General features: G+C 34.8%; 2 protein-coding genes across 3 annotated transcripts in view; one reads left to right on the top strand and one right to left on the bottom strand.

Moving 5' to 3' along the window:
• Window positions 1–4,248, top strand: part of LOC119644842 (salivary glue protein Sgs-3-like) — a 5,318-nt gene extending 1,070 nt beyond the window's left edge. Inside the window, exons 1-3 of one of the 2 annotated variants that reach the window (XM_038044603.1) lie at window positions 2,718–2,791; window positions 2,863–3,036; window positions 3,389–4,248. In XM_038044603.1, coding sequence (XP_037900531.1) covers window positions 2,782–2,791; window positions 2,863–3,036; window positions 3,389–4,119 — 915 coding nt within the window. In that variant the 5' untranslated portion in view covers window positions 2,718–2,781 and the 3' untranslated portion in view covers window positions 4,120–4,248. Of the gene's footprint in view, window positions 1–2,717; window positions 2,792–2,862; window positions 3,037–3,388 lie in introns of those variants that run through there. The other variant, XM_038044602.1, reaches the window with a different exon arrangement.
• LOC119644843 overlaps window positions 1–13,021 on the bottom strand; it is a 91,161-nt gene that overhangs the window by 6,878 nt on the left and 71,262 nt on the right. Inside the window, exon 2 of the mRNA XM_038044605.1 lies at window positions 11,091–11,960. Within this exon, the coding sequence (XP_037900533.1) occupies window positions 11,091–11,145 (55 nt within the window). The 5' untranslated portion in view covers window positions 11,146–11,960. The remainder of the gene's footprint in view (window positions 1–11,090; window positions 11,961–13,021) is intronic.

The following is a 13,021-nucleotide window of genomic DNA, read 5'->3' as shown; positions in this document are numbered from 1 at the left end:
ATTATTTACTTTGATTTCCTAATTCCGCCCTTGGGACGATTAAGTGATTCATAAAGTTTACACGTTCCATTTAAAGACGTTGTTGATGAAGACATTATAAGTTTGGTTGCCTTTTTAAACTAATTTGAACAAATCATTTCTTTGGACTTGTTACACAACATCTTTCTGTTTATCGGTATACGCTTTACAACAACATTTCTTGTATTTGGATAAAAAAGGCCAAACACCTGAAAAGGCTATATAGCTCTTTAAGGGGGAGGTCACTGTGAATTGTTGAGATAAAAATTTTCGTTTATTGATACCTTTAAGAATACGTACAAAAAAATTCATTACTTGAAGGACATTTTTTTCATGTTTCGGTCTTCTTTTGAAAGACTTCTTGCGTTATATGAATCGTTGCTGATAAGATACAACCTAGTCTCTGTTCTAATGATTTCTAACTTGTTAGGTATATCGACAAATGCCTTTCATTTTAAATGACATATATATCAGTGAAGCTTTACAAAGACTTTGGATAGATGTGAGGGTGAGAACGATTAGAAGGCTTTCAGTGCTTCTGGCACGAAATTAAAAATTTTAGATGAAGATTTCGGGGTCGATTACGAACTCGGCTATAGATTCGTAAATTGTCTTATTTCTTACTCAATAATTTTGCGTAAATGTGAAGTGTAAGAATAAAATATGCGATGGTATCTTCGACATATGCGTCAAAAAGTGCTCCTTCGACCATAAAACCTTTAAACAGAGAGAATAAGGATAGGACATTTGAACATGCAATGGAATTTGTATGATCCTGACGAATTGTTAATGAAAAAATATCTTAAACAAGTAAGAAAATTAAATTCGGTCGGGACCTAATCTTTTATATCCATCACTGTTTACTCCAAAAAAAGACAAAAGAAGTAAAAGAACAAAATTCTCATTCTCATGAGAGGGTGCAGTTGATATCTTCTATTTTCAATATAAATGTTTTTGTCGCAGCGGTATGTGGGCGTTCTAGGCGTGTTCTTGGAAATCTTTAGGTCAATTCCAAATTCTTTTGCAAATTTGTAGGCGATATTTTCATTTTCGGTGCCGGGAGAATGTGTACCAGTGTTACTACAAAGCTACACAAACAGACAGATGAACGGACGAACGGGCAGACGTGTGTAGGTGACCAATTTTCATCGGGAAAAGCGTGTAAAAAGTAATTTCGGTTGATGCACATTTTCCGGTTGGCAATTTTGGTGTGAAAATATGAATCAAGTTAAGGTTTTGTCATATTTGAATATTTGAGGAGTGGCTCTAAACAAAACCTCTGTAAATTATATTTCATCAAAATATGCCAATAAATTAATGGACAAGCATAGCAGGCTCACGTTGATTCAGTATCTTGAGAGGGCATCCACGTCCTGCCTGCGCATCAACTATGCTCAGAAGCCTTCGGTTCAGAAAAATGAAATATATATTTGGAGACGGTTAAGTTAAGCTCCGAAGCGACAATGCTAATAAGGGAAGCGCCTGCAACAATTGAATGAAAGAAAGTGAGGCAGGATTGCTCTAAATACACATTTAACGAATAAGAGAATTATATACGACCGCGGCCGAATCCTTTACACCCATCACTGTCATCCATGGTATGCCGTCGTGACGTCTGCGATATTTAATTAAAAAAGAACACACTTAGTTTGCCGCCTTCTACTCTCCAAGTCCCTTTATTTGACACTCAATTGATACTTCCCGTTATAGGGTCCACCAAATCTATTTTGACATATTGACATATTCGTAGACAGTTAATATATAATAATTGTTTACAGCATTCTGGTTTGTTTATCGTATGAGTGATAAGCAGAAAACATTAGAAAAACTAGAAAATCACTTATAAATTGTACTAGGCGTGACCGATTTTTGCCATTTTTGTGCAGATGCGGCTGGACCACCCATCGAAATGCATATTTTTATCGTTGTATCTGCTGTAGCTTATAAGTAGTGATCGAAAAACGAAGTGGGTTTATTTTTAAAAACAGAGATGATATTAGATTATGCTTCCGTCTGGATGTTGCAAACGTCCTGACGCAATGCACATACCCATACCCCTCATCCTTCGGTGATGTCTACAAAAAAAAAAATAAATAAATAAATAAATAAATATTTTAATTTCCATACGACCAAATGGCTGTAGCTCAGTATCATGTTTACCGCATCAAATTAATTCGTATCTAGTTGAGTAGAAGAGCGAAAGTTATAGGATTAAAATAATTCTACGCATATTGCCGGAATCTTTCTGTATGCCAAGCCCTCTGAAAAGCAGTTTTATACTACTCATGGGAGAATAAAGCCAATGAACGTTTGGCTTGATCCCATATATAAATTTTACATAGTTATTAATAAAATCATTTGGAAGGCAATGTGCACCAACCATTATAATAGCGTACGGTAAGTGGACAAAGACGTCTGCTAAATTTTCAATGATTTTCCTTTATAAACGAAATGTTCAAAGTAAGGACGCAGAGCAGTATCCAACAGTTATGGAAAGTAAATAAAATAGGGAAGAGAAGGTTTCAGTTTTGGTGTTAGATATAGAGTGCATTTGCAATTCGTATAAAGCCTTATTTTTCATTTACTTATTGACGCTTAATTGTGATTGGTTTTTCAAGTACCCCTAATCTTAACAATATCATTGAAGTATTTATTTCCTGCGTATTACTGGAATATAAAAATGAAATTAGGTCAACTTATTTCAAAACAGAAAGAAATTTGACATCCTTCTCTGTGGTTTGCAACTAAATAATTATTTACAACATGAAAACCGGTAAAGGATTGGAGTATCATCAAACATTAGACTTTGTGGGACTCATTTTAAAAAAACTTCTTTTTTTGTAGTTTGGTTCTTGTTCTACTCTTTAACATTAATAACATTTATTTACGGCGATGGTGAAACGAAACACAAAGAAAGCATTGGAGATCATCAGCAGAAAATAGAAAAACCAACTACTACTACTAGCGCTACTGCTACTAACACTATTACTATTACTTATTCCACTACACCACCAACAAGTAAGTACTACTGCTACTGCTGAGACTATCATACTAGGATCGCGCTAAGAACAGTTGCCGGAACTTGTGACAGCGTTTTTCGCATTGCAACACCTTACAAATTAATACCTGACACAATTAATATGCAAAAAAAATTCTTAAAAACTTTTGAAAAATAACACGGAATGACTTGCGCACATGTTGCTTTACGTGACAGTGTAATAGAAGTAATACTACCACATTAGCTGCCTTTCGACTACACGCTCCTGCGTTTCCATTATTTGTATTGTATTAAGGATTATGTTAAAGATTCCTCGATATAATGTCAAACATTCAAAAATGAGGTAAAAAATGTGGTTTGCTTTAATTTCAGCGGCTACAGCTTCAACCCCTATAGACACGTTGCAGCCGACTACACCAAGAACTACTATAACTTACGAGCCAAGCACAGCCAGCAGTACTACCACTTGTAAGCCAAGCACACCAAGCAGCACTACCTCTTGTAAGCCAAGCACACCAAGCAGCACTACCTCTTGTAAGCCAAGCACACCAAGCTCTATTACTACCACTTGTGAAACAACCACACCAAGCACTACTACTACCACTTCTGAGCCAACCACAACAAGCACTACTACTACCACATGTGAGCCAACCACACCAAGCACTACTACTACCACATGTGAGCCAACCACACCAAGCACTACTACTACCACTTCTGAGCCAACCACACCAAGCAGTACTACCACTTGTAAGCCAAGCACACCAAGCAGCACTACCACTACTACTCTACAAGTGACCACCTCCACTAAAGATTCTATCACTACTACTCCTGCTGATGACTCTATTACTGGCACAAGCCCTGCAAATACTCTAACCTCTGCAGTAACTTTGTTGTCATCAGAGTTTTATACGAGCTCTTCCGACTGCTCTATGCTCAATGACGGCACTATTCTATTAGATATTAGACATTGCCGTCGTTATTATGTGTGCCGAAGCGGACGTGCTAGACGTATGAGATGTCCGCTTGGACAATGGTATGATAGTGATGTACGTTCATGTCATGATCGGCGCTTTGTGTCAAGTTGCGCTGTTAATCGTAACTAAATAAAACAAACACAGAAGCAAAGACGGGTAAAGAATTGATTTTGAGAAAAAAACAAGGGTCATACAGAAGTAGAATGCAGTTTAAAAAAATGAATTGTATGAAATAAATGAAAACAAACAAGCGAACAAAAAGAGGAAAACGCTTTCCAAATTAACTAGAAAGTGTAACTCGCAAGAACACTCATATATGTAGAGTTTATTTTTTATTCTTTTGATCTTGATCTTCTCTAAACGAACTGTAGCCCGGACGTGTTAGAACTAAGTTTAAAGTTTTTCGAGTCATTTTTAATGTCAAACCTTCATTTATGGCGATCGCAAATGGAACGCGAGGACTACACAATTTTTCTCCCATCCATAATTTCTGATTCGCATAGTTTGTGCATTTCCGCGCTTTAACTTTTGCGTTAACGTATGAAATTTGCCAACAGATGTTCTAAATTAAGGTCAGTAACTCTCTCTTCGCTAAAACATCTATCTGCATGCATAGCATATCTTGAAAATATATATAATACTGCAACCAAGAGGGTTGCTAATAAGAAGATTATCCGCTGCTTTGTGGCGCCCGCCATGTTTAACATTGAATAAAGCGACTCTTAGCATATTGTATTTTGCTCCTTAATACATTTTTGTAACGACGATATGAAGAGGACTGTTAGGAAAAAGATTGTTAGCCATTTGGCAATTTTGGGTATACAGAGACGTTGGCTCTGTACTACGTTGTACTATTGTCATTGTAATTACAGGTGTGTGCAAAGTGTCAGCACGATCACGGATATACAGGAGTGCTTGAAATATCAAAATTGCAATATTTCCTAAAATATAAATAAAAGCGCTTATAAAAACGATTCCAGTTAAGATTAAGATCATTAGTAAATGAAACGAAAGTTAATTACTTTGATCATTTCATAAAGTTAATTGCAATCTTTATCCCACGATATACCACACGGGAGGCACGAAGTTGTCATTTTGATGTTGTTAACATAGTCAGCTACTTGGGCTTTTGTTTGCTTGATAATTAAATGATTCAAGCAAAAGCACAAGTATCTTATATTCGATAATACGTAAGCACTATGTGTACTGTTTATATGTAACATATAAAAAGTATAGTGCTTTCCGAAGGTGTGTTCTTTTTTTATCAACTAGTAAGTCAACATAGGTCAATAATGTACATAATTACACACGTATAAATCAGGTGCATAGAGAGAAATAAAGATTATATAAATGATCATCTTGTTCTCTCATTAACCAGTGGAGTCGTCAACTGCTTTTCTCAGACGAATTCGGGTGTTTAAGAATGAGACCAATTTTCGCCTAAGAGCATGTAAGACGCGATCAAAGGACTCAAAGTCAAAGAGAATGCCAACGAGCATTATGCCATATATATGCCATTATTATCTTTTGCTCTAGTGATTGGGTTAATGGATTTGTAAATCTTGGCAAACAGTCCCGCAAACGTAAAATTGCCTCAATATAAGCATTTTTTTATGGCGGAAAGCGTAAGCAATAGCTGTTTCATTTATATTCCCTCTTACGGAATTGAGAGTGATGCTGGACGTGAATTTAAACTGAAATCAACCTTTGAAGATCAAAAGGAAAGCCATGATCTTCGATCAGACTTTTTTAACCTAAAATTATTTAATTCTTTAAAAGAAAGAAGGTGAACAACCGTTTTTCAGATTTGAATTAGAAAGAGTTAGCCTACCGGAGGTTTATTATTTTGTTATTAAATGGGCATGAAACAGAATTCTTTCTTTAAATAATTTATCGAGGGATGAGACCGTCAGCTTCGATATTATAAAGAATCCTTTTGTTCTAAGCTTCGCTAAGCAACGTCACAGATATACGAATGCTTCATGTACTGACCCAAACAGTGCTTTCTAGTTTTTTCAGACTGGCATGACAACTGGCTGAATTGGCTCGATTGCAGAGTAAGGGAAATACTTGCGCAACATTTAAATTGCATCCGGAGCACATCGGAATTTGAAAAGTCTTCTGATAAAAGGCAAATGAAGAGCGAAAACATTTAATGTTTTGTAATAAATCTGCTAGACGATGCTGTGAACCAACACGGCGAAATAAATTGGAATCTTCTATGGAACGTAACGCATGTTCGTCACAAAACTCAACATAAAGCATTTCAATGCAAGATTGTTGTGCTTGTGCTGCAGTAGTTCGAGCTACAAAGGAGACGATAATAATTTTTTTAAATTTGACTATCGATCGACTATCGACGAACAGAAATAACAAGTCGCATCGACGAAGACATTGATTGCGATAACGAAGCAGATACTTTTGAATTATCTAGAACGAAGCAAGCGGAAGAACTAATACCTATATCTGTAGATACATATATAAAAAAAAAAAATTTGAAAAATCTTTAATTTTCATGACCAAGAAAAGCTTTAGTTTAGGCAGTCTGCCCGAGTCTCTCATACAAATCTGTATATAGAAACATCAAATTTACAAAGCCGTAGAGGACGAAGTCTCCGAAATATATATAACGGTACCAATGCGAAATGTACGTAATATAAATATAAAATTCTACAAGATTGTCTAGGTACCGAAAACGATTGATTTATCACGAACGAAAGCTGCTGCGAAAGTGGACGTCGCTTATAGTACTTTACATTGAGGGTCTTATTATACAAAAATTTGGTATTCTTCGCCCTGCATCAATACGGGGGATTACTGCACAGTTTTCGTTATCAAGGAAACTCGATATCGAATTTGAATTTCGGATTAATGGTTTTCGTTAACAAAAAGCTCGTTTGATGGTACTCAATATTTTGCGAGTATTTGCTCGAGGTCGAATGCGACGGGTCACATTTTAGCTCAAAAGCAAATCGAACTTTATGCCCAAAAGGAAAATAAAGTCATTTATCGTTATGTAGCACATACATATTAAACAAAATAAATGGGCATAAAGAGACAACTTAATAAAATCAAATAATTGCTTTGCTTTTACGTGTTGGAATGTGATCTTCAGTACCTGTACGGTCGATATATAGCCAGGCGAGAGAGAGTGATCGCAATTCAGTTCAAAAGACCGAGACTAGTTTTATAAATGTACGTTGACGACACTCAAGCAAATTCTTGCCATAGTGGAACGGTTGATGGAAATATCGGAAGCAAAACATAAAATGGATAAGAAAGAGGACCGAATTGACAAAGAGAGACACACCACAGATGTAGAAGTTACAAAAAGCAGGTTAGCTATTTAGGCAAACAATTTAAATAAACAATGATTTAAACTTTACTTTATACAGACTTTATACTTGGCTTGTTTATTTATTTACTTTTCTTTCCCGTCTTTGCATTATTCCGCTGTAAATACAATATCGCTTCGGTCTTTCGTATCGTACGACAGCTCGATACAGCCGTGCTTTCAACTAATAGTATTCGAAAAAATAACAAGGAAGAAAGCTATATTCGATCGGCTCCAATTCTTTTATACCCATCAGCGTTATCCTAAAAGAGATGGACAAAGGAAAAGAACTAAATTTTCATGCTCTATAATATGGATTGGGCGCGGCTGATTTTTTCTCTTTGCAAAGTAAAAGGCTTTATCGCATAGGCGTGCGGGCCTTGTAGGCACGGCCTTGAAAAAGTGTAAGTCACTTCCAAATTCTTTTGCAAATTTGTAGGCGATATCTTCATTTTCGCTGACGACAGTTTACCACAAATACCATATATTTGGATAGATGGGCAGCTGGCCTAGAATTTATGCACGCTATGAGGTTTTTTGAAGCTTGCTGCCGCGCATTGTAAAGATAATGAAAAAAAAAATCAAATATTGATCCACCATAATATTGGGTATGCACGGTCAACTTTCTCCGATTTGGTACAGATGCTACAGCATCGCCCATAAAACATGAATTCAAAATTTTTGGTACATTTTTCTCCTATAGTTTATGAGTAATGAGCAAAAAACCGATTTTTTATATCTTTTGAACAACAAAGGTTTCCAGGTTTTCAGTTTACGTGATGCTGTGGACCTCTTCTTCGACTGATTTGGCCCATTTTCAATATGAGGCTGCGTGCAAGAACTTCCAACGTTTTTTACTAAACTTGAAGTTGATAGCTTCTTTTTGCGGGCGGGAGAATGTTTTCAACATTCGTTAGACAGATGGAAATGCTTAAATCGATTTAAAATTTGATGCAAATCAAAAATATATATATTTTGCAAACTCTGCGCTACTTCTTTCTGGGCCCTGCAAACGTTCTGACAAAGTGAGTAAATCTCTCATGCTTCGGTGATGCGTACAAAAAAACAAGTTAAATAACGTAAGTTAGTAATTAAAGACAACTTCTCAACATTTTTATTTATTTATTTATTTATTGTGAGTATATTCTGGAAATCAATTGCACTTTTTCATATTTCAATTGCGAAAATGATGATGTGTATTTTTGGAATATGTTGTGTAGAACCAGGAATGTAAAATACATAGGTAACGCACCTTGTACAATTCCCCAAGGATAGCGTGCCAAGTTGCATAAAATATGTTAAGTAAAGATAAATCATTGCGACATAATAAAATCTTTTATTTCTTTTATCTTTTCACACTACCCTGATACAGGATATATTATGTATGTGGCGTGATGTATGTAACTGTCAGACGGAGTTATCGTAAATCAAGCTTGTCGATCAATTTACGATCATATTCTAAATCCATCTAAGCTTGTTTGTCTGTTTGAGGTCTGCCCGTGTAGCCTTGCGTGCATATTTGGTACCCTCATGTGTTTTGACTCACGGACACAGCTTATCCAGATTGTCATTATATCAAAAATAATTAAATTTTCACAGTTTCTTCACGGAAATCGCTTAGTAATAGTATTTCAACATTCTAGATTGATTCGAAAAATTCGGATTACATTAGCTCATCTTCCGAACCTCCTCTCACATTGCTGTTTCTACGAATACGATATCTTCATATGGCGCAAAATCTAATTTCTAATAGTTCATAGTCAAAACTGGTCCACAATGCTAGTTGAACATAGAGCTCAGGCATATGGGATTTGAACCACGTAAGTCCAATGTTCAGATCCGACATCATTTATAATAAATAGTTCTCATGAAAAGTGAGCGTTTATAGAGAAAAGGGTGCAATTCTTAATAATTTTTGATGAAAATCGGTCCATAGAAATAGCTTAACTCCTATTTCACTCCTATTTTACTATATCAAATTTGGTCTATTATTCCGACACCTTAACAATGAACCCGTACAAGGCCAAAAAGTAAAATTTACAATCTTTAATTGTTAAAATCGGTTCATTATAGTACAACAACTTGACCTAAAAAGAAGCTGTACTGATGAACAATACCTCACAAAAGAGTCCGTAGCATTATAGAGAGAGCATTTATAACAGCTACAAAGTTTAATTTTTAATATTTTGTGGTAAAAATTAGTGCATAATAGATAACATGAATAAATAGTCATATCAGTCAAAGCGTAGGTAAGAGAAAATCAGTTTTTTTTTCAGACTTTAGTGTACCCGTAAATAGGTAAGAATGACCTCAAAAGACAATTGTGGGTGTTGCAAAAGATTTAAATACTAGTATGTCAATGTATGGGTACTTTTAGATGCGTTTTTCATCAAAAAACAGTTTTTGAAAACGACAAGGACTGTAACGGAATTAATTTTTTTCTTTTTTATTGAGACTTTTTACAGCAGTTTTCAAACAACATTTACTAGCGGAATACAATACCCAACACAGTAGATACGTTCCGTGGAAAGCCGTGCAAAAAAAATCTGTGTACAAATATATATGCGAGATACAGTAAACTTGGGGATATGTTCCATAAGTTTGAAAAACCGTGCAAGATGAAGAAAACTCTTAATCTTTCCTCAAAAAACCGTGCAAAAAAGGTAATAATGCGTCATTGAAATTATTTATCGCGTCTTGCGAACTGAACAGTCTAACATAAAACAAATACTGAACAGTCTAACATAAAACAAATTTAAATACAACGAGATAAAGGTAAAAGTGATCATAAAATTCGGATATTCCCCGTAGTAGACCAAATCAAAGTGTACTTGTTCATATTGTTGAATCCTGTTATTTCAAATTCGGGTAAAAAAAACGTGTAAAAAAAGTATTGCATATATGTAAGATTTTTTTGATAAATTAACTTAAGCATTTTGTATTAATAGAAGAAGGGATCTTTCCTTTGGTCGAAAATTGAACATTTTTATTTAAAAACGCTCCAAGGGAAAACAAATCGACATTTTTCATATTCTCTACGTACTTCACTAGATATAGGAGTATAGACTAAATGGGTTTTTCTCGTTATTCAAATTTGAACTGATAGCTTTGGTATTGCTAATTTTTGATATTTTCGAGAAATTTTTTTTTTTTTTACGCCGTGAATATTATTCACCCGCAAGCTTTCCTACGATCCCCCACCCCACCCTCACAAAAAAAGAGAAAAACAAAATTTTCAAAAAATCCCTTTACTGGTTAAGCTTTTAAAACGATCTATCCTCTTAAGAGCAGTAAAACGATTACTTTGCAGTCCGCTATACTGATTCGATCGCGAACTTCATCGTCCATGGTATAAGCTTTCAAAATTGTCCAGTTTATTCCATTTTAATTCCAATTACAATTAATTTCAAGTTATATAACCTAGCCACAAAAGAGAGATGAACCAAACTTCAATCGTTTAAATAGAAGAAATATTTTTAGTGACTAGCAATGAAGTGAATGATATAATGTATACTGTCGGCTTCATATGACAGTAGAGCGCAACCGACCACATGCAGTCGACCATTGTGCCCATCATATTTTGTAAATCATTTTTTGGCGTAGCCATTACTGCTGCCACTTTCCCGGATATGTATTAAGTGCAACTTGTCCTCTTTTTCATTATCTGCGTTCACTCCATTCTCTAACCATTTCGATTGCTTTCGAACATTTGATATATCCACTTAAATGAGAAAATCATAAAATTGTAAATTTATTTTGCGCTTACCATTGTAGTAGTGGTTAGAATAACCAGCTTTTCCCGCTACACGTCCAGCTGGCATCTTTTTTTCTTTGTGTTAGTTACGGTTTTCCCTTCAATCCACAATATCAGGACAGTTGTGGAGTTGTAATGTGCGACGTAATGGTATTATCGCATATAAAACTATAGCTTTGTATGCGGTCGTTTAGCTGTAATCTCGTCTAACAGGGGTGCTTTTATTAGCTTTTCTAAGCTTATATTAAATTTTTTTTTTATATTTTTTAGCAAGCTCCCATCGTCGTAGCTGGAAATGTTGTTGATTGCGGTATTTTAAAAACAAATTAAGCCAAACAAAACACAATCATTATCCAGATCTCCTCTTGTATTGTTCTCCCATTCTCTTCTCGAGTCGGGGCGCTTAATATTCGCAATTGAAGCAAATCTTGGAAAACAAGTAACATTTGCTTCGTTAAAGAGGATGCTCGAAGATTGTGTCAAGTTTTGTTCCTTATTTATTCGTCTTTTTTTGTCGTTTCTTGCTTTCTGTTATCTGCTAATCTATAGATATTTTTTTAAATAAATGACAACATTTTTGTCCAACAATACTACTTGATGAAGGGATATTCGTTTGCATGGTTTCGTGTCCTTCAATAAATTACATTAGCTTTGGTTTGACAAATTCGATGCGATTTTGTTCATAAAAATTATATCGAATGTTAGCTTTTGCTCTTTTCGTTTCAATAAATTATTTCTTGCCGATACGTGTGATGAGAATGATGGCCTCTTTCTTGATACCATTAAAGAACTAGTAGTAAGTGCTCGCCATACAGGCGTCTGTTGTATTATTTTAAACATTTCTATGCGACGTTAACATCAGTGATGAAGTAGTTTTTTGGTCTGTAAAAAAAAGAAATAAAAACAAAGAAATATATATATATATAAATTTTTTTTTTTTTTTTTTTTTTGCATTTTGTCTTCGAAAAGCTTTATAAATAGAAAATTACAAACTTTGTTATAATAGCCTTGAGCGTTAAGTAACGTTTACAATCTTTTTGAAGTGGTATAATAGCCTGTCCTTTGGTGGCATATGTCAATTCAATCATATAGCTTTTAGAAAATTATATTTTTATCCTTTAACACTAGAAAGAGAGAGAGAGAGAAAGAACAAAAGACTTAGATCCTTTTCGTTGCGAGAACTTTTCTCTAATGCGACGAAACCTACTTTTTTTCTTATGACCCGCATTAAATTTCTTTATTTTATATTCCTTTACACTATACATTTATTCTGTGAATATGATAAGAACCTACAAAGAATGCGAAAGGTAGTTATATGCGCTACAAACGAGCACAAAAATTTCAAATAAACGTGTAGGATAATAAGGGTTCTTGGAGAAACCTTAAAACATTTATTTAATTGTAAGTACGTCAATTATGTGAGAGAAGCCACTTTTACGCTACACCTGCAAAGTATCTTGAACAAAACTTGATTATTCACTAATACTTGTTGTAATACATTTCTCGTTCTCAAACTTGTTCTCAAGTTCATCAACTTGGAGCTCATAGCCAAGCTTCAGCTTTCTAACACGATCATCGCGATCACATATTAAACTACTTCCAGAACATCTTGGAAGTACAATTATTTTTAAACTCAAAGGAGGCCATTTTGTCATTTTTGATTTTTATGGCTTTTTCATTTTTTTCAATAAAATTGAATGGGGTCGTGTTTGTGAAATTAATCAAACAATACATAAAAGGATATCACAGTTCATATAGTGTGTATAAGGTATGTAACGTAGGAAAATCTACAAATAAAAAAACCTTCGAATTGAATTCAAATAACTTTTACCACTAATTGCCGTTCATTATTATTTATTGCGAATTATCATCACTATCTGGCATCACTTTTTATGCGGTAGATGGGGACATACCAGTAAAGAAGTTGGCAACACTACCGTTTA

Source organism: Glossina fuscipes, unplaced genomic scaffold (assembly GCF_014805625.2).
Source record: "Glossina fuscipes isolate IAEA_lab_2018 unplaced genomic scaffold, Yale_Gfus_2 0, whole genome shotgun sequence".
NCBI classification, from domain to species: Eukaryota; Metazoa; Arthropoda; class Insecta; order Diptera; family Glossinidae; genus Glossina; species Glossina fuscipes.
This window is presented reverse-complemented; position numbering and strand designations above follow the sequence as displayed.